This window comes from Diadema setosum, chromosome 21 (assembly GCF_964275005.1).
Source record: "Diadema setosum chromosome 21, eeDiaSeto1, whole genome shotgun sequence".
Lineage (NCBI taxonomy): Eukaryota > Metazoa > Echinodermata > Echinoidea > Diadematoida > Diadematidae > Diadema > Diadema setosum.
Window position 1 is genome coordinate 15,067,412 of NC_092705.1, and position 22,376 is coordinate 15,089,787.

The 22,376-nt window shown below is 38.6% G+C and overlaps 1 protein-coding gene across 1 annotated transcript in view; it reads left to right on the forward strand.

The window, feature by feature from the left end:
• LOC140244348 (uncharacterized) overlaps nucleotides 1-22,376 on the forward strand; it is a 60,914-nt gene that overhangs the window by 14,686 nt on the left and 23,852 nt on the right. The window contains exons 3-4 of the mRNA XM_072323990.1: nucleotides 19,565-19,686; nucleotides 21,102-21,215. Coding sequence (XP_072180091.1) covers nucleotides 19,565-19,686; nucleotides 21,102-21,215 — 236 coding nt within the window. The remainder of the gene's footprint in view (nucleotides 1-19,564; nucleotides 19,687-21,101; nucleotides 21,216-22,376) is intronic.

Below are 22,376 nucleotides of genomic sequence, written 5' to 3' on the forward strand. Positions count from 1 at the left end.
CACACACGCACGCACACACACACACACACACACACACACAAGACATAATCCTCAGTGATATTCCATTTTGGGATGTAACACTACAAATAAGAAAGTGACACATGTCTCTCAGATGAGTCAAACTCGTCTGTTGATATCTAAATAGATCAGAGGATCAGGGAAACCCCTTGTAAGAGAGAGCGGTCACACCCTGGGCTCAAAAGGGCCTGTCTTCAATATTAATCAGAGTGGTCAGCAGAGAAGGGTCTCTTTGTTGGAGACTAGCTTAAGCCAAGTCCAGGGATTAGGTGGACAAGAAGAGTCAGTTCCCGCCATGCACTGGTGGATTAGTGATTCATACGAGACCTGATAGGAGCTTGGACAATCCCTCTATACATCTAAGAGATATAAAGAGCAAAGGAGGTATCAGGGCCCCGTTGCTAGAAACTTTGCGTTTAAAAGCAACTTGCAACTGATTGTCACTGGCCAATCAAAATCATTGTTGCGTGCATGTCTTCTTAATAGGGCAGACCCTGAGCCAATCAGAATGGTTGTTTCAAAATCAGCAATTATTTGCAATTGATGGCAACTTTCTTGCAACGGGGCCCAGGTAAATTTGATTAAGAGCCAAGGACATTTTAGGATGATGATCTTGAAATTGGGATCTTCATTGTTGTCATTGCTCTTAGAGTACTGTACGAGCTGAAATTTTTGCGGTGGTTTTATTTTCGCGAATTTCGCGAATCGCCTTTGAACCGCGAAAATAACAACACGCGAAAATAACAACGCGCAAATAGTTACGTTCAGTTAGACTGTCGCAACCGCAAAATTAACAACACGCGCAAATGTCCTCCAAGTAGCAATTCGCGCAAATATCTGTACGCGAAAATTTCAGCTCGTACAGTATTAAGTGTGTGTGTGTGTGTGTGTGTGTGTGTGTGTGTGTATGTGTTAAATTGGAGTCTGAGTGACAGCAAGTTCTAGTATTCAACTGGAAATTTTCGCTTCCTTATGGTGGGTGAAAGAACACTTCTGAATGGACATTGTGTCCTTATGCAAAGTTAGGGAATTAAAAAGGACTGTCAGGTAAGTGTCATATTTGAAGTCTCAGTCATATTCTTGATTATACAATGATTACATCAATCACTTTTTTTTTTTTGCACCCAGTTCTTATGTTTACTTTCTATATGGTTCCCATTTCACACTTATCACTCAGGGGATCTCCCACGAGATTCAACACGGAGTCAAATGTGAAACACCCGACAAGAATTACTTTCAAACTACACACGCTGTAGCAAATGAGCTCCTTGTTGAATTTCTTTTGTGTGCTCTTCTGTAGTTCAAGTATGCTATGGCATGTGAGTGAAACAGCCCTCAAGAATACGATACGGCCTTTGTTTATCACCTGGGATACATTTTACATTTTACTGTTACCCAGGACTTCCTGGGGCACTCAGGAGTTTGCCAGGGAAGGTTTTAGGGTAACATTTTTGAAAAGCCACCCAACACTTTACTCGGGTGCACCTGGGTGAAATTTGCGAAGCTAAAAGGGCTAAAATATTAGCAACTTAAACACTGGCACTGGTCGGACAGTCCCAAACTGATAAAAATCACTCTTTGGTCAATGACTTTCAGGAATTGCCAAATTTACTGGTCTGACATGGCTGGAAGAAATAAAGAGATTGTCGAGGCAAGACCAAAAAAAAAAAAGAAGAAGAACAGGACAAGCCAGATCTAAATCCAGATCCAGACTAGTCAATTTTAGGTTTGGACCAGCAAAAAATTGCAAAAAATGGGTATTATACTGGTCCAACAGGGACAGGTTGGACCAGAAGAAAAAATGGATTAGTGTGCAGCCCTGGCTGTTAGCTTCTGTTCCACACTCTGATTCAGTAGAGCTGAAGAATATCTTATTTTAGTGCAAAATGTTACAAGACTTATTTGCTTGGTATCTCACAGCATTCAACAGTTATGAACTGGGAGACATGCAGTGAACAACTTTGCCTGTTGTAATTCTGTCCCCTCAAGCTAGAAAGAGGCAAAATACTCTGTCCTTCAGATGTGTTGTGGAACATAGAATGAAGCTTCCGTGAGTGAGACAGTCATATAGCTCAAGCAAGTGTAAGATTCCACTTCACTTCCCTTTTAAAAGAGTGGTGTGTAATCTGATGAAGCAGTCCATTGCACATGCTCAATGACAAAATGGTTCACATGACAACTGGTACATACAGTATCTATAGGTGACTAGCCATAGTCAGGAAACAGCATGAACCCAGCAAAGCATGAACCCAGCAAATCATGAATGAATTGAGAGACTGCAATGTCTATGAATTTACTGGAGAAGTCACTGCAACCGCTGCTACTCATGCCACTTGAAAGACTGAAAAAAAGCTTGCGGTCTCACCAAGAAAGTGACTCGAGGGCAACTTTCGAGACGTCTCCAAAAAGGTGACAACTTACATGTATTGAATCACCTGGATGTTGCAGGGATGTTGTCATCACCTCTCTGAGACGTCTTCACAGCCTCAGAGACATCTCTGCGATGTCACTACATTGTCAGGAGTAGGTTACCATGGGTCATGGCAGGGTCACAGAAAAGTCTTGGAGTCTTTAGGCGTGTCTTCATCAGCCCGAAGTTTCAAAATAGCGCGCTATCTTGCGGTTACCAAACTAGTCCGATGTCAAAATAGTGCGCTATCTGTGTAGTGAAGACGCAAATAGCGCGGTATTTGATCGGGAAAATTTCCCCCAAAATCTTGATCTAGTTCGTGAACTAGAGCGCTAATTCGTGAAATAGCGCGCTATTTTGGGTGCGTCTCCATCAGCCTGAAATTTTCTCGATCCCTCCACGCTTCTGGTTAGCCAGCTGGCTATTGAAAGCGCATGTACAAGCTAGTGATTGTGTATAGTGCATACACTCACGCTGTATTAAAGGGAAGATAAACCCCAAGAGCAATGTCGACTGAGTGAAAGCAGCAGCAGTAGTAGAACACATCAGTGAAAGTTTGAGGAAAATCGGACAATCGATGCAAAAGTTATGAATTTTTAAAGTCTTGATGTTGGAACCGCTGGATGAGGAGACTACTAGAGGTTATGACGTATGAGTGGACACCAATACCAAGAGAATATAAAGAAAATTCTGCAAAAATCCATTTTTCATGAAAATTACAAATTCCATCAACTTGATATTGACATATGTTAAGGGTAGCAATTATTCCCCCTGCTTTCTGAAAGCGGTTGGTCCATTGCTCTTTCATAATTCTAGAAAAGTGAATTTTTGTTGAATTTCCTTTATATTTTCTTTGTATTGTTGTCCACTCATACGTCATATCCTCTAGTAGTCTCCTCATCCAGCGGTTCCAACACCAAAACTTTAAAAATTCATAACTTTTGCATTGATTGTCCGATTTTCCTCAAACTTTCACTGATGTGTTCTACTAATGTTGCTGCTTTCACTCAATCCACATTGTTCTTTGGGTTTACCTTCCCTTTAAAGGATCACATGTGTGTACTAGGCCTACTGTTGTTGACATCTTTAAAACCGGGGAGGTGATTCCGTGCATGCTAGCTGTTTTTTGTAAACTTCTTCTTCTGGTCCACTCTACCTTAGCTAAACATTCTTGCAGATTGTGTGTATTTTGGATTTGTTTCAACATTGCAATTCGTTCATTTCATATAAGATGTGTCACTGGACAGAAGAGTAGCGTTATTAATATCCCTTTGGAGAGAATTTGCTGTACTGCTCACCTCCCTGGTTGCAGTATTGTACATACGGTGTTGTAGGAGATTTTGAGCGGGAAATCCACTTCCGAACAGCGAGCTAGGCAGAGTAATGATGCAAAGTGCGCATGCGTCAATTTTCGGACTAATTTCCCGCAGTAGGCTGTTCGAGCTGATGAAGATGCACATTCGATCTATCGGGCTATTTTCTAAGACCACAAAATGTCCCGCTAGTTTGAACTTCGGGCTGATGAAGACACGCCTTTTGAGAACAAAAATTAATCTCCACGGGTGGTATTCTGAAATCCTTCCTAGGAAGAAATTTCATCCTAAGTCGGGATTTTTTCCTAAGTGGTATTCTGAAAATCTTCCTAAGTTTTTTCTGAAACTTGGGAAGTGGGCGGGAGTATGCAAATTCTTGACTTAGGAAGAAGTTGGTATTCTAGAATGCACTTAGGAAAAAATTTAGGAAGATATTTAGGAAAGCTCCACCCCTGTCCTAAGTACGTTGTTAAAGCCAAAACATAGTTCTGGTACGCCTGCAAAAGTTGTCAAATTTCGCTCCCAAATGTGAATGTATGCCTAGGAAATGTGCGGAATAACACTGTAATAACAAGATATTCGATGGATAACAATGAAAATGCGAAATATTAACCAAAAGGTTCAGTCTCACAACTTACCCGAACGGGGTCAGGCTAAACTCGGACTCGGGGATAACTCGACCTTGCTTTGACAGCGGGGTGAGTTGTATTGGTTGTCCCTCTGGATTGTACAGTGTTGTACTATGGGAGCGGCCTGTATAAACTAGCGCTTCGCGTTCTGGCTACTCGTAGTAATGGTCCGAGTTGTTACAAGCGCGCATCAAAAAACCTCTTTAGCGCGCATGCAAATTTAGTGGGCGCCTATCAAGCACCTCTAAAAACAATCAAAGACGCTTGATAAACAACAACAAAAACTTCAAAGACAACGTGTCTCAGCAACTGAGGTGATGTGCTTATAGGCACGAGGACCGCGCGCTGTCCATTTGTTTTGTACAGGATTAGCACGCACTTTCGTGTCTGTTCAGTTACAGTTGTAGGCCTCGTTTGGTATTATACAGTAGAATATGGCGATCACGAACTGCATGTAAATTGTCTGAAATAGGGTCAAGTTTTCCCTGAGACCGAGTAAATGTCTGGATCCTTCTGAAATAAAAGTCGGTTTTTCTGACTTTTATTATTTTTCTCAAAATACTCCAAAATGACTCATCATCCCAGTGAGATACCCACTTCAGGCATAATATACATGTACATCAGAAAAAGAAAAAAAAAAAAAACCTGAATGGGAAAAAAAACCATCTGGATTTTTGTTGTTGTTGTTGTTGTTGTTGACATGTGTATCATTCTCACCTCTGTCATGTTAGTATGGCTTGAGGGAGCAAAGAGACTGAGTGGGTTGAGGGTGTGACTCCATCTCTTGAACCTCCACAGTAATTTAAGTCTACCTGAGTCAAAGTCTCACAAGTCGAAGCTCATAGGTTCAACCCAAAAATACCGATTTGACTAAAGTTCAGCTGTCAGTCATATAAAAAAGCAAACAAGGGTTAAATAAAATGCAAGCTCTTAATGCCTGCATGATATATAGATGATTTATTGTTTTACTGTGCACTATTAAGTGTGCACAATGTTTATCTTTTGGAGTTAAAGATAGAATTTGATTACCGGTACTGTAAAAGCTGTATTTTTGTTAAGGTTTAGTTTTGCAAATTTCATGAATCACTGTTGGGCCATGAGTTAAATAACAGTAAAAATATATGTACAGTAAAGTAGTGTAGTGAATGACAGCATCGGTGTCAAATTGTGAAAACAACCTCTCGCAAAAATGTCTGTGACCTCCTCGTTTGCAAAAGCATCTGTACATACAGAGCGTGTGAAAATAACTGCTTTTATGGTACATAGAACGTTTTATGTGCCACCTTGTAAGCAAGCATTGTAAAGGTTTAAGGTGTTGAGGTAGAAAGGGAGACACTCCAGGCCAGGGAGTACCTCCCCTGTCAGACCAGCTGGTTAGCAGAGAAGGGGATTACCCCTAATCTAGCAAGACTTGTCTTACTTCCCCACTGAACTATAGTCTATGGTTCTAGACTAGCTTGGTGGCAAGGTTCATTCTTGACGAACGCAATTTATCAGTGAAAGGGTAAAATTGTCACACATCTGAATTTTTCTTGCACTGTGAAAAGAGTTCTTGAGTATCAGAGAGCTACATGGAACATTAAGCTGCTTTTCTATGTCACAGCTCTTCAAAATTAATTCTGTGTGCCTATCCCATGTGTGTCTGCAAAATTAATTGTGCTGCTAAGTTAGGAAACCAACAAGATGACTCCAGTCAACTTTTGATGCCAGTTGATAATTTATTGTGAGCAAGTACAATGTATATCAGTGTACATTGTATGATTATTTCTTTTAGTATTTTGCCTTTTTTTTTAATACCGGTACAGTTAGAAGCAAGTAGATAGTTGCCTACAGTAAGGGAGATGTTCAAGGAAATTCACATTTAACAAGAGAAAAGCGTTTACCGGTAACTGTTCAGTGCTCGCACCCCAAGTGCAGTTTTATACATACATTTGTACAATGTATGTACGACAAGTTGAGAAATGACTGTGCTCTGCAGATATCTTGCGTATGTGTACATAGTACAGGTTATGTGTGTGATTATCATCATCCATACATGCTTCCTGATATTGCTTATCAATTAAGCAAATTTGTCTTCATGGAATACTGAGAGAGGCCTATATGTCCTGCATCATTTAGCTTTTATTGTACTAGTTGTGATGTCGCACAGAGACTCAAAACTTGTAGTAATGGCCACAGTTAATAAGAATCTGAGAAACCAAAAAATGGTTGTTGCTGTTTTTTTCACACCCCCAATGTACCTTGTACATGTGCATTGTACCTCCCACACTTACTTCCAAGCTTTAAAGATGCACTACCATACTAAAATGATACACTGATGTATTGATCGATTGCGCATATGATTGTCTTCCTCAGTTCCTCATAAACATCATTTCATTTTTTTGTATGTGCACATTACATGCTGTCGGATGCTTCTCATTTGCATGAATTTAGGATTAAGATGAAGTTATGATGCCCCTCCCCTTCATTCTTCCCTGTGGTTTATTAAAGAGTGCTTGCATGGGCAGCTTACATAATATGTATGTTGGACCAAGCTCTCAAAGATGAACTTTAATTTGGGTAACGCCAGACGTTAAAGAAATGAATGAGAGAAAATTTGCAATCATGCGAGCATTGTCATGGTGGAAATGAAACATCTGGAAACTGTAGGCAGTCCAGCTTTATCAGTTGAACATTGTGCCCATTATTGAACCTTATAACTACATTGTAGGGCAAATTATGATAGAGTGTGTGGGTAATGAGGCACATTATTTTTCATGCCCCGTTGGTTCAGATAGCTTTCAGTGGGACCGATATCCATAAGTGTATTACTTTCTATATCATGATGAATTGGGCATATCATGATTCCATTGAATTGTAAATCAATATTCCAATGTGTAGTATAACTGGAAGGAGTTCATAAAAATGTCCGTGCAACAGTTGTAAAAGTGTCTAATTGGAAAGACTAGGCTCACTCAGTAAGATGTCTGTCACCAGCCCGATCACATTTAGTCATAGGGCCAGTCTATCTCCTTTTGCAGACCCTGTTTTTCCTACTTCCATACTGCCCACCTGTGTATGTTATCACTATCTTCTACGCTGAAGGGATATTCACCAGGAAGGGATACAGTTACATTTGTAATTCTGAGAAATATCTTTGGGTGCCATATAGCAACAAGCTTGTGTCTGTTTTAATAGCAAAACGGCACACAGTGAATGTCGATTAACGGGTCGGAAAGCTACAGGAACTTCACTATAGGATTGGTTACTTGACTGTAACATCACTTACCACAATTGTAACATACAAATCAGCCAAGCACACAATAGGTCTATGCAACTATTTTTTAAAATCTGAAAAGAAAGGGATGCTCTTTGGCAACTTAAGGGATTTATTACAATGTTTAAATATTATATTTTCAGCATCATCCTTAAATCACAAACATACACCCAAAACCAAAACAAACAGGAAAAAAAGCATTTCAAGAAAATATGAAGTAGAGCCTTGGTTTGAGGCTAAATTATATTTCATGCAGAAAACATAAATGTACCATTATGCCTAGATGACATCACAGTCACATGACCTGGGAGACTTGTAGAGGCTCCTCTGGAGAAAGCCATGTGCCATTCAGAAGATCGTGACCCTTTTAAACATGTCCAATTGTGCTCATTTCATAGATCCTAATATTTTCATTCACTGCTGTCATTAAAGGGATGGTACAGTATTGGTGGAGATGAGAATTGGGCTTTTAACTTTTTGTGAGATACCAAGAAAACAGTTATGATATAGTACAGAGCATACCATTTTAAGAGGAATTCAAAGTTTATTTGATGAAAATTGGATTTGGAATGACTGAAACATCCAAAAACAAAGTAAAACAAAGCGATTGTAATAAAGTGTGGGTCCCACACTTTACAGTTGTATTAGAATTGCTCTTTTTTGGATATTTCAGCCATTTCAAAACCAATTTTCACCAAAAAAAAAAATGTTGAATTCCTCATAGAATTACGTGCTCTTTCATATTTCATAAGGGGTTTCTCATTATTTTACCAAAAAATGTTAGAAACCTGAAATTAGGTCTCATCCAAAACTGTACAATCCCTTTAAACAGGAAGTTTCTCCTTTTTGGTTCACACATGATATGTTCCTTTAACTTTGGTCTCCTGACAGTTGCCCCTCACAATTAATACTATATTGAAACTTAAATTTGCTTCATCTGTATATGGAAATCATATTGTTTTACCCACTTTTGTAGCGCTACGTGAGCTCTCTTACTGTTTAATTGGTGCAATTGAAACTTGTGTTTCCTGTGTCTCAGTGCCAAATGTGAATACCCGAGAGTGAGCAGCATTTCCACTAAAGCCCTTTTTACACTTGTGTTTCTTAACCCCGTACTTTCTCTGACCCAGGACTATCGTTAGTCCAGTACCAATTTTTTCAGCTTTTGACACTCGCCAATAAATCCCGTACTAAGCTCTTGTCCTGGGCTAAGGAGAAAACTGACCTTTTTACACTCGTATTTCTTAGTCCTGTACTTTCCAAACCACATGAATGTTCATTATACGCTGTGCACTGTACAAGTACACGCACGCACCGGCAGCACTTGATTACCTCGTTTCTAATTGGTCAGTGGGGGTCGCACTTCGTCTCCGTCGCTTAGCCCAGGATTATTTTTTCGTTCCGTTTACACTCGCTTGCTTGGCACCGCAATTGTGGTGTTAACCCTGCTATTTTGCAGGGCCAGATAGTACGGGATTATCGGTGGGGCTAGCCCACTTTGGCAAAAACAAGTGTAAACAGAAAGTGTGTTAAGGAAAGTCCGGTACCAACGGTGGGGCTAAGGCTTCACATCTAGCGATGGCAGCACTGAAGCTCAAAAATACACTTTTGATTGGATTGTCAGATCTTCCTCAGATTTCACTGATGTGCTCTGTTGATATTGCTGCCTTCACTCAATCCACTTGTATATTTGGGTTTCACTTTCTGTCACAAAGTCATCACTCAGTCAGTAAAGAGAAATAGCAGTATCAGTGAAGAAATGGTCATACTTTTTTCCCCTTGATCTAAGCATGGAGCTGAGCTGAAGTGTCAGTGTACATGTAGTTGAAGATAGGGAATGGGCATTAAAAATGTTGGGCTCAGACTTCACTCAATCTGAACATGACTGTACATTAAATGGCCTCCTTACTCTACATTGTGACTAGTGTGTCATGGGGTGTCTGCTTCTGGCATAGAACCAACGATTCCAAATGACTTTCAGGGAGATTTTGGCAGATGATGAACGCAAAGCTGTTTTGATTTTGGATTTAGAAAAGCCTTTCTCAAATGGCCAAAAAAAACCCCACAATTCGAAAGGCATTTCTGTAGAGGTGATAACTCAAAGTCGTTTTGAAACACATCTATTTCTCGGACCTACCCACGGCTACTACATGATCTCTGTTCCTTGGGACAAACAGGGCAATGGTGCCTGTACAGTAACAAGGCCTTCCTGTCTCTGACTCTTGTGATAGAGATGATGATAAATGCTACAAATGCTTTGCCAACACGTTTTGATAGAGGATACTGTAAAAGCATGAAATTTTCGTGAATTGGAGCAGATGGTCTTTTTATCGGCGTGAAATTTTCGGGAAAGGCCTTTGGCATTCAATAATAGTGTAGACAAGAACTTTTGTGTGCATTTTAATTTCGCGAATCCTGGCTCTCGTGAAATTCGCATGATTAAAATACATGCGCATATTCCTTGTTTTACAGTATTGAAACATTCTATTTCAAACATGGCAAGATTTGAAACACAGATGAAATGTTGATCTTTGGTGGATCCCTCTTTAGGGCCAGTACTCATCCCAGATGGACTTTGGTACCCGGTACATGGTTAACCACGAGCCACCTGATTCCAAGACTCTCATCCTGGAAACAGGCAGAAAATACTCCAAATACTGGCCATTCATGACAATTAGCCTGCTAATTGTTTGCATCCAAAGTTCATAAAGAGGTTAAACAGCATTGGTCTTCAGAGCTTATTTTCATTTGTACATTTGTATACATGCGTTAGAATAATTAACCCATATTGGGCCAACTACGGGATATTCCGTAGTTCGTTCAAACGCCGCAGGGGCCACGTAGGCACTATCCCGTAGTGAATGAGATGACATATAAACGACGTCATTCCAAAGTTCTTTCAGCTTGTAACCTTTGACAACATATCCCAGAATGCTTTGCTACACTTTCTGCGATAATTCAAGAAGGCTTTGTCAGTGGAACGCCAACAAGATCGTAAAAATCATCGAAAAAATGTGTGTTTACATGGAATAACGCGAATAACCATGAAGCGTCAGTGGGTACTATATACAGCTGTACGGAGTGCTTGATTTTGGATTTTCTGCTGCAGTTTTTGAGGGCTTGTGCCGAATGGGTGGGTTGGGTGGTGGCGCGTCGCGTTAGTGGGAACGCCACCCTTCGTCCAAAGCCCCCCCCCCCCCAGTTTTGCCGAAAGGGTGCGTTGGGAGCGTTGGGTCGCGTCGCGTTGACTGGAACCCCACCCTTCGTCCAAAGCCCCCCCCCCCCCCCCCCCCGGTTTTGCCGAAAGGGTGCGTTGGTACTTTTTCTCATGTACTATTGAAAGACGAGTTTTGAATTTATATTTAACCTTCAAACAACCATTTCAAAGAGGCTATCGTCCGGATCTAATATTTCGTCCAATGTTCATTTGGTCCAACATCCATTTGGTCTAATATCCGTTTCTGTTTTACATTACAGGGCATGGATCATGTGGATAATCAGTGTCTTATCTATATATAGTCCAGCTGCTGGGGGTGCTGGCCTGGCAACAGGGGGAGGGGCGAGGGACCCTAAACTGTACCCTAATCTTATTTCATGTGTATGAACATCTGTTTTCTCCCTCAATGCAGGGTCAGAGGGTAGTCTGTAGTCGTAGAAAAAGGGCCCCCCCCCCCAAAAAAAAAAAAAAAAAAAATATAGCCCAGTTGGTCATATAGACGAAACGATGATTGGACCAAATGGTACCTGATTAGACCAGGAGGCTGGCTATTAGACCAAATGACAATAAGTTCAATGGTTATTAGACTAAATGGGTGTAGACTAAATGACGATAGACAGAGGCTAGACCAACTGGGGAATAGACCAAGATTAATGATGTGTACACCAAATACTGTATACGCCAAATATTTCGCGAGGTTTTTATTTTCGCGAATTTCGCGAGTCAGGTGCTATTCGCGAAATTAAAGACACGCGAAAATATTGACTCGGATCCCGATGTGAATGTAACGTACGCGTGTACACTTCTCCGTTCAGTACAGGACTCCACGATCGCGAATTTAACCACTCGCGAAATCGTCAGGAATTCCTGATTCGCGAAAATTTAGACTCGCGAAATATATGGCGTATGCAGTATATATTGGACAAATTTGGTTTTATTTTAGACCATTTGATGATTAGACGAAATGGAATTAGACCAACTCATAATAGACCAAATCGGTATTTGATGATATAAATTGGTGTTAGACCAAAAATAGACCAAATGGCTATTATTAGACGAATTGACTTTAGACCAAATAGTAATTAAACCAAATAATAATTAGACCAAACAGTAATTGGACGAAATGATGACTAGACCAACTGGTTATTAGACCAAGTGATAAGAAACAGTCTATTAGACCAACTGCCTGTAGACCAAGTGGTAATAGAGTGTAAACCGATCCGGGCGATAGCCTCTTTGAAATGGTTGTTTGAAGGTTAAATACGCATTTGTATAAATTCAAAACTCGTCTTTTAATATTACATGAGAAAAAGTACCAACGCACCCTTTCGGCAAAACCGGGGGGGGGGCTTTGGACAAAGGGTGGGGTTCCAGTCAACGCGACGCGACCCAACGCTCCCAACGCACCCTTTCGGCAAAACCGGGGGGGGGGGGGGGGGAGTTTGGACGAATTGTGGTGTTCCCATTAACGCGACGCGCCACCACCCAACCCACCCTTTCGGCACAAGCCGTTTTTGAGGAGGTTTGGACATTTGCAGGGCGATGATTCGACTGTGATAATAGTCCCACATGTATGTACAATAATTGTATAATTCAGTCGAACCTGAAAAGCTGTAGCTGTATCTATCGTGACAAGTTTCGCTTCAACAAACTATATAGGATGCACACATTATACTATGGATTTCCCGTGCACTTGCAATGGCTTCATCGTCATAAATATAAACATAAACCTGCAATTATTGTATCAATGGTCATGATATTTTTATGTCCAGAGAGCTGACACTCTTATCATTTCATTTCCGGTACCGGTACTGGATGTGTAAAATTACAACATTTGCTATTTTTAATCCATGAATGAAAGCAAACAAACAAATTGATTTCGTAACTTTTGGATGACTGTGCTTCACTTTTGCCGAGTGCTATGACTGCACTGTGCATTGAATGGCAGCATGTCATATATCGTTTAAAAGGGAATTTTATCCTCTTTCAAATGATATATAACTTGTCTATGTTTTGTTAACTGTTTGCTAATGAAGAGCGATTGTTTGGAGAGTTGTCTGCCTGTCAGCGTGTGTGTGCAAACGGTGCTGGGCCACTGTGGTGTTTGTTTACAAGTGCGTTGGCCCGATATGGGTTAACACAACTCTCCACACAAACAAGCTTATAAAAATGGAAATCATTTCTATCTTTTTTTTTTAAATGTTTGATAGCAATTCCATTGCAACTTGTAGAATTCTCCTAGATTTTCTTATATGAACTTGACTGCATTGGGTATAATTTTTCAAGTAAACTTTTATACAGCATTTGTGATGACACAGTGCTTCCATACAATATCTACTCTCAGCTATCCATGAATCAAAACTAAAAGTGATTTATTAGGACGTCCTGGTGTACATTTACACAATGCAGTCTTTTACGTGTATGCCTTTGAAATGAAGTGTCACCAAATTATGGCATTGTGGTGTCAGGTTGTCCGTCCATCCATCAGAACGTCTTTCTGTCCATCCTTCTGTCCATCCATCTGTCCATCAATTGGTGTCTATCACTACTGTGGACAGTATACATAATAGTTTGAGGTATCCAAATGAAACTTTGTGTACTGTACGTTTGTATGTATGAGTGGATGCAAGCTGTAGCCACCTCCCTGCTGTAGGCCTATAGACATATCAACTTGTGAGTGAAAGTCAAAGGTCTAGGTCAAATTCTTAAAATTTTACATCAAAAACAAAAAATTTACTCAAATTGTTGAATTTGCGTAATATTCTATGCAAGAGTGATGCAAAATTTGCTCCTGTGAACTGTGACAATTGCTCTGGTCTTATTTTCTCCAAGGATGTACAGTTGTAGGGTTAGGGTTCCATAGGTTGTGATAGGGTTGATGTGAGGATTATAGGATTAGGGTTAGGGTTGTGTTTGTGTGTAGGTTTTATGTTTGTCTTAGTGTGCAGATATTTCATGGGAGCAATTGTCACAGGAGCAATTTATGTCCATGGAACCATACATACTACCATGAGGCTAAGAAAGTTGCATTCATGCATACACACTCGTATACCTTTCTGTATCAAAGCTGCTCATGAACAATCAGATGGGGACAAATCAACACCCACCTTTGAAGAGTGATTGTCCTCATTTCATTCTGTAGGCCTACATTCAACAGGCTTCCAGGAATTTTTTTATCAGTGTGGTTAGCTCTTTGGTACGGGGATGTCCGACATGATGTCATTAATGATTATCTACACATGTAGGCCCTATACTCCCACATGCACAGGACCAGAGCCTCTTTATACTGATTGGTAGTAGACTAATGATTCTGTGTCACCGGAAAGAATAAGGGAATCATGTGCAACCAGGGAGGTGAGATTCACCTCCCTGGTGCAACCAAGCCTGTCTGTAGCAGTTATATCTGTCTGTTATTAATTTCTGACTTCGAATGTTGGCCACTCCATTCTCTGCTGGGAACCCTTCCAAATGTAGTGTTTTTGTATTTAATTCATTCAAGCATTATTGATGTCATCTTTATTTGATGTATTAATGTGAGGAGTAGCAGTGTCACTGTGATTAATGGTACAATTTAAGGACAGGAAGTGTTTTACATGTAGTTGCAGTTCTAGTTTTGCTAGTTAGTAGAGGTGATAATAAATGATATTCATATTGTGCAGCTACTGTAGTAGATGTGGTTGTAGTGGCAGTGGTAGTAGTAGTGGTGGTTGTAGTGTGTACAATGTAGCAAGTACCAAGTAGTAGTAGTAGTAGTAGTAGTAGTAGTAGTAGTAGTAGTAGTAGTAGTAGTAGTAGTAGTAGTAGTAGTAGTAGTACAAAAAATAAGACTGATTTCATAAACAAATATTGTGGACTGAAAATAGTGGGAGGATATTTTCCTGTGATAGCTCCTCATTATTTCCTGCAATGTATATTTGAGTAAACCTTGACTCATCCATGGAAGAAACCCTAAATTTCAATTCCTATTTCCTTCTTTTTTCATGTGCAGGTTGAGCAAAATAAATTATATATTTGCAGCGATCATGCAGAATTCAACTTGCAGACTTTGGTGATACAAGGATGATAAAAACCAGGCAAAGAAAAACCTTTTCTTGTACTTTCACATACGTGTATATTGGCCATGGATTGGTTCTGGATCTCAGAGCAAGGGGGAAGTTAAAACGCAAAAGTCTGGATCAGTTATTGGATCAGTACTAAAGTTAATCCCATCAAGTAGTGTCCACATTCTTTTTACACTGTATTGTGCAAGGCAATGTAAAACCAGATATGTTTGCATCCATTTAATTTCACAAAATTTGTGAGAGCCAAGATTCTCAGAATTAAAATGTGTGCAAAATTCTTGTCTACACTATGTGTAATGAATGCCAGTGGCAATTTGCGAAAATTTCATACTGCCAAAACATCTTGCTTTACCATATTTCATTGTGGCCTTCATAGACAGTGCATGTACATGTACAAGGCCTTTACAAGAAAACATTCGAGATGTAATAAACTGCAAGTGTAGAGTATGTCTCTGTAAGGTGGTTGGGATTGGTGGATAACTACAAATGAGTATATGGTGTAGAGAAGTTGATTATACAGGTGACAGAAGGAACTCAACAAAGCACTCCTATTCAAATCCCCCACAAGTGACAAAGAGGGTTTTGGTGGGTAGCAGCCTATTTAGAATGTGGTGGCAAAGACTCCGGGAAGAGGAATGTAGTAGCTGTAACTGTTCTTTCAGATTAACAGCATACCACAGGGCCATAAGGGGTTTGTTTGTTTGTGTGTGTGTGTGTGTGTGTGTGTGTGTTTGTTGTTTCAGCTATGCCACAGAATATTGTCTTGCTATTTGTAGCTCTTTCTGAAAAGTTTCAATGTGGAGGTGAAGAATGAGTAGGAGTTACTTTAATAATTTGTCAAAAATCATCAGATTCATTGTTTGGCATGGTGTTTTTGTTGTTGCTGTTGTTGTTTTGGGAAACTTCCCACTTTATAGTGCTCTAGTTTCTGATCAGGATCTTACAGCCTTAAAGGTAGGGGATACCTTTTACAGACCTCCCAAAATGCAGCAAAACATTAAATATGAACCTCAGGGGACTTGTTTAGGCCACTGCTGAGAAATTTGGAAGTCAACAGTTATCTAAAATTTGAATAATGCACAAAACTCAACTACTCAGTAGTTCTGTGTGTCAGCCACACTTAAGCCTTTTTGTTGCAGTCTTCTGTATTTTTTTATCTATAAACACAAATCTAAAAGTATAAGAGCTGATGTAATAACATACAGAGTGTGTGGCAAGAATGTATATAGAAATGTTTGTAAGTTTTGATGAACTTTCTTCACAAAATATACATGATGGACACACATGCAGTGCATGGGTCTGCAAAGGTAGCCTAGTAATGTACTGGAATTTACGGTGAGCCCCGAAAAAATTCTTGGTGGAAATTCAAAATCTAACGGTCAAAAAAATGTACTAAATGTTACCTTCCACTTTCAATACTTTATGGGAGTTTCTAAAATGATACTCTCTTCAACATACCACTGTATTTATACAGCTCTTCATTTGAGGCATGCAAATGGGATTCCCTACCTTTAAAGGTACAGTGTAGCTGTTTACATTTGGGAGTATGGTGATTTAAAAAGTGTTCGAGTTATCACATTTGATGCATATGTGTAGGTCAGTTTACAAAACATCCTACCATATAAACATTTTGCAATAAAGCTAAAGATATATTAGGAGATATCGCTACTTCTCTTTTTTTTTATGTGTTTTATTGAATTAAGTGAATTACAGCATTCACAAACAATTCGGAATGATTGAACAAACAAAACATAACAACAAACAAGAAAAAACAACAACAACAAACAAAAACATAGCCCCCACCCCAGAAAAACACTGTTTTTACATTTTTAAGCAGCAATACAAAATATATCCACTTAAGCTACTTGTTGGCAGTCATTTTGAATTCAGTCATAAATTAAACAATAACTACATGTATGTTACATAATGAAGTATTTATAATTTAAACCTCCATTTCTTAAAATGAAAAGGTAATTTGTTATTCTTTTTTGCAATAGCATATTCTACATTTTTAATACTAACGACATATGTTTTGTATCCTTCAAAAGATGGATTTTTACTTTGAAATTTACAAACATAGATATAATATTTAAGTAAAAGAAACAGAAATGTGACAAATTTATCATTTTCAAAACCAAACATTTTTTCAAAAACTGTTGGGTTCATAACTTGATTTGTCTTCTTACTAATAAAATTTATAGTCCGATCCCATATAGGTTTAACCACAGGGCATTCCACAAACAAATGAATATAAGTTTCTGGGACAGAGCTATCGCTACTTCTCTTACTAAACCATAACTGTAGACGGTTTAGTCTAGAAACAATCTTATCATAACTTGTTCACGTTTTTGTATATTTTACAATATTACTGAACATTGATTATATTTACTGATTAACTTTTTAACCCGTTGAGGACGAGTCCCGAGTATACTCGGGCAGGTGTCTATGGGAAATGCGTGTTGTAGCAAAATCAAACCGTCGTCAACGGGTTAACACTGGTTGTTTCTATCCCTAACTCACATTTCAGAACTATTTTGAAGCACTAAAGCTGGGTTTTTGTTTCATCTGCGAATGGTAAACAGTGACTTTAAGGACAAGTTCACCTTCATATGCATAAGGATTGAAAGAAAATAATATATTAAATATGTAGAATATAGAAAGAAAGTTATGAAGTTCTGAAGTTTCAGTGGCAGCCATCACTAGATGAGAAGTCTACTACAGCTTGTGATGTCATATTCATAAAATGGTGTAAAGGAAACATAAAGAAAATTCATCATATTTTCACTTTTCTCGCATAATAATAAAAGAGTACTTGACTTGCCTTTTCCAAAAGGCAGAGGGAATGATATTATCCTTGATACAGTATATGTCAGTGATGAGTTGAGGGAATGTGTATTCTTTAAAAAAAAAAATGAAATTTTGTGGAATTCTCTTTGTATTTTCCTTATACCATTCTATGCATGTGGCATCATACAATATAGTAGTCACTCATCCAGTAGTGACTGCGCTAGAAACTTTAAAAAACTCGTAACTTTTGAACAGATTGTCTGATTTTTCCTCAAACTTTCACTGAAGTGTTCTGCTGGTATTGCTGCATTCACTCAATTCTTATGTACATTGTATATATATATATATACGAAAGTGAACTTGTCCTATAAGTAATCCTGTCAGAACTAATGGTAAATTCAGTAAGAGAAGACTGAGTTTATTTGCACAAAAATACCTCAAAAATACTTGTCAGATATTTTAAAGGTACCACAGGGCAAGAACTTTGTTTCTGCTACATGAATGTATACCCCACATATATTACAACCATTTTCATCTCAAAAACTTCAAGCAACTCCACAAAAGCGACGGTGTGCAATCTGTTGCCAGTCTTTCTTTGATGCTCTGTAATGACGCAGCACTCGATGCAAGTGATACAAGTTGTATCGCTGGCCCCTGCATGCATTCAGTCGGAACTATATGTGCATGGACATTATTTAAATGTAGCTGGTCAGTACTGCCATTAGACAAGTGTTGTGTATAGGAATTCATATGCAGTTTTATTCATGATAAATTCAGTTAACACTAGCAATTATTTCTTCTTCTTTTTTTATTTCCTCACAGAAGTCAAAGTCATGCTATATTTCATTGGCATTTGTTTTTAAATTGTAATATAAAAAAGCAAAACCTTTCCTTTAAAATAACTTGACAGTTCTCCTTTTAAACTGTAAGTTTTATGAAAAGGCCATTGAGGACAGATTTTGCTTTAACACGCATTTCCCATGGACACCTACCCAAGGTTACTCGGGAATAGTCTTTAAGTGGATTCATCTTCCTTTCCCTGCCACCATCACCTGCGCTGGTTGCACTTAAAGGACAAGTTTACCTTCATAGACATGTGGATTGAGTGAATGCAGCAATATTACTCGGACACATCCGTGAGAGTTTGAGGAAAATCGGACAATCCGTTGAAGAGTTATGAATTTTTGAAGTTTCTGCTCAGTCACTGTTGGATGTCACATGCGTACAATGATATACAATGTAAAGAAAATATAAAGAAAATTCAACATATCTTCACTTTTCTCGCATAATAAGAGAATGCTTGACCTCTCTCTTTCAGAAGGCAGGGGGAATAATATTACCCTTAACATACATCAGTGACAAGTTGAGGAAATGTGCACTTTTTTCAAAAAGTCACATTTTGTGAAATTCTCCTTATATTTTTCCTTATACTGTTGTACACAGGTGACATCATCAGCTGTAGTAGACTTCTCATCCAGCAGTGACTGAGCAGAAACTTCAAAAATTTGTAACTTTTCAACGGATTGTCCAATTTTCCTCAAACTCTCACTGATATGTTCTACTAATATTGCTGCATTCACTCTATCCACATGTTTACGAAGGTGAACTTGTCCTTTTATAGGTACTATTATCTGAATGTTGTGACGGGCCCATTAGTTGCACATGAAACTCTAGCTTAGTGCATTTCATATCTTGTAATGTACACCTTGACATAAAGAGCAATCAATTTTATAGGTATTAGATGATGCATGATGCCCTTTGAGACGTAATTAGTAATGCCATAGTGAATGAAATTCAATGTCGCTAATTCTGATTTTGGTTTCATATTTGTTAATGACTGTATACTGTTTCTCTTTTTTTTTCCCCCACACAGTCTCCACAGCATTATTAAAATGGTCGTACACAGAAAGCAATGCAAGTATACCAAACCTCTACTCCTGCTGGTCAGATCTGGACTATGCTCAGCAAATGTTAACACAAGAAGCCATTGATCAGGTGAGTATTAAAAGGGAAGTCTCCCCTGAATGAGTTAAGATTTCTTTTTTTTTTTTCTATTCATAGCATCAAATAATATAAGCAATGAATGTAACAAAGTCTTTCAGAAATCTAACCAAATGTTTGAGAGTTTAAAGTAGGTTTAGAGTCCAATAATGATTTGTAGTTGCAAACAGAGTACATGCAATTTACATTGATTGCACAATACAATGCAATACACTATAGGTACAGTTGTACGTAAACAGTAGCTCTCTTACATTACAATGAGTAAACATGTGTCACAGCACTTCACAAAATGGTAATATCAAACTTACACTGAGGGGTAGGGAAAATAACGAACGAAAAATACAAAATATACATGGTGCAGGCCCCTATGTATTTGTGATGGTATGAACCATCAAAATTTTACAAAATTACAAAATCATGCTGGATACCATGCCAAAAGTAAATGTCATTGGGTAACAATATGGAACTGATGGTACAGGCATGACTTTTAATAAAAAAGAAGAAAATATCCGCAATTTTGGACCCAGAATGACGGTGCAGTCCGAACATACATTCTTACAAATGTACATACTTGTACACCTTACATACATGAGCTTTCACATACAGGTACAGTATGCATACATAGGCCTACAGCTGTACATACCAACATGCATGAATGAATGTGAAGGATGCATAATATATCAATACATAGTTCACCTTAACATAGATACGGCTATCAAAACCTGATATTGAATGATGCAAACACAGTAATGGCTAGCCGTAAATTTCCACTGATATTTTAATGGTTTCACTGACAGGAAAGTGTCTCTGTTACACTCATTACCACTCCAAAACACCTCTTTGTTTTTTCTGCTTAACATACAGTGTTTCTGGCTATTCAGGACAATGCATTCACGACAATGCATTCACAAATTGAAAGCTGGATTCAACAGATGTTCTTTCACCAGGCAAACCCAGTGATTTTCTGCCAAAATTTGTAATAATGATCTCGATGCAATTAATGATTAACAAGAATGACATTTTTTTTTTAACAGTATTTAAGTTGATTTTCAAACCACTAAGTCTTCATGGCGTAATGAAGACAATTAAAGCAATTATAACCGATACCAGTAATGATTTCAGGTATCACTGCTGCAATTGAACTGAATCATCAATTCACTATTGCTTGTACTTTAAGTAAAATATTTGTTTACATTCTGAATAACATATCTGCACATACATATATATCTTTAAAACCAGAAGGGTAGTTTACTGTTCAATCCTATATGGATTTTTTTTGCTTGTAAACAGACATTTTTAGTTTCATGGTGGTGTATGATTATATGTATTGTGCAATTGCATAAATCATAAATACACAATTGTTATCTCCACAATGAAATATTCCATTTTTCCTGTGTAATGTTTCCCAGAGTGTAGAATACAGGAAAGTGTTCAAAGACATCAACGCAGAAGGCAAGCGACTAAGTGAAATACAGAAAGAGAAGGAAAGTAGTGCCAAGAAGGTATCAGGCATAAAGAAACAGGTATGTGTCATCCTCCTCCTCCTCCTTCTCCTCCTCCTCCTCCTCTTCATTCTCCTCCTCCTCCTCTTCCTCTTCCTCCTCTTCCTATTCCTCCTCTTCTTCCTCTTCCTCCTCTTCTTCCTCCTCCCCTCTTCTTCCTTCTTTTCTTTCTTCTTCCTTCTCTTCCCTTTTCTCAATTTCCTTCTATTTGCATCCTCTCTCTTCTCACTTTTCTTTTTCTTCATCTCCTTTTCTTTTTCTTTTATAATTTCTTTTTCCTTAAAAAACTTTTTCTCCTCATTCACTTACTCTTCCATGTTTTTCATCATTATTTTTAATTTGCTTTTCTCTTACTTCTGTCACTTTCTCTACTGTATTTTGCCTGTGTCTTCTTCCTTTTTTTATTTTTTTTTTGTCTTCTAATCCTTTTTCATCATCTTTGTGTCTTCTTTGTACTTTCGTCTTCTTCTTTTTCATCATCATCATCATCATCACCATCATCTTCGTCATCACCATCATCGTCGTCATCACCATCATCACCATCGTCACCATCGTCGCCGTCATCACCATCATCACCATCATCACCATCATCGTCATCATCGTCATCATCACCATCATGATCATCACCTTCTCTCAATCACTCCCCTTCCCTCAATCACTTCCCTTTCTCTTTTTCATCTTCCTTAGTTCTTGGTATCCAATTGTAATTTTGCCGTGTACCAAATCTTGTCATGCCTCTTTTGTCTCTGTCCATATCTGGCAGTAGATTATGGTAGAGATCACAATCTCTGACAATGTGTTGATGGAAAACATGAGGTTGGCTCCTGTGCTACAAGTGATTTCCAAGCACATAGCAGCAAAAGAAAAGAAAAGAAAGAAAATAAGAGCACATATGTGAGCTGCAATAAAGATTATTGTGAGTTGCTTAGAACAGTAATGGAGGATAAGGTTTTGGCATCTCACTAGGGAAATCCTGGTATCAAATCCCATCTGTCACCTGCTTCCTTTATCAAGATGTTTTACCCACTAAATCCCCTTTATCCGAGGTGTACAAAATGGTACTTGACAATGCCAGAGTGGTGATGATAACAAGGCCTTCTGGGAGATCAATTCATTCACTGATTACTGTGCCTTGGGTAAATATGACCATATGACAATGATGTGGGGATATAACAATATCAG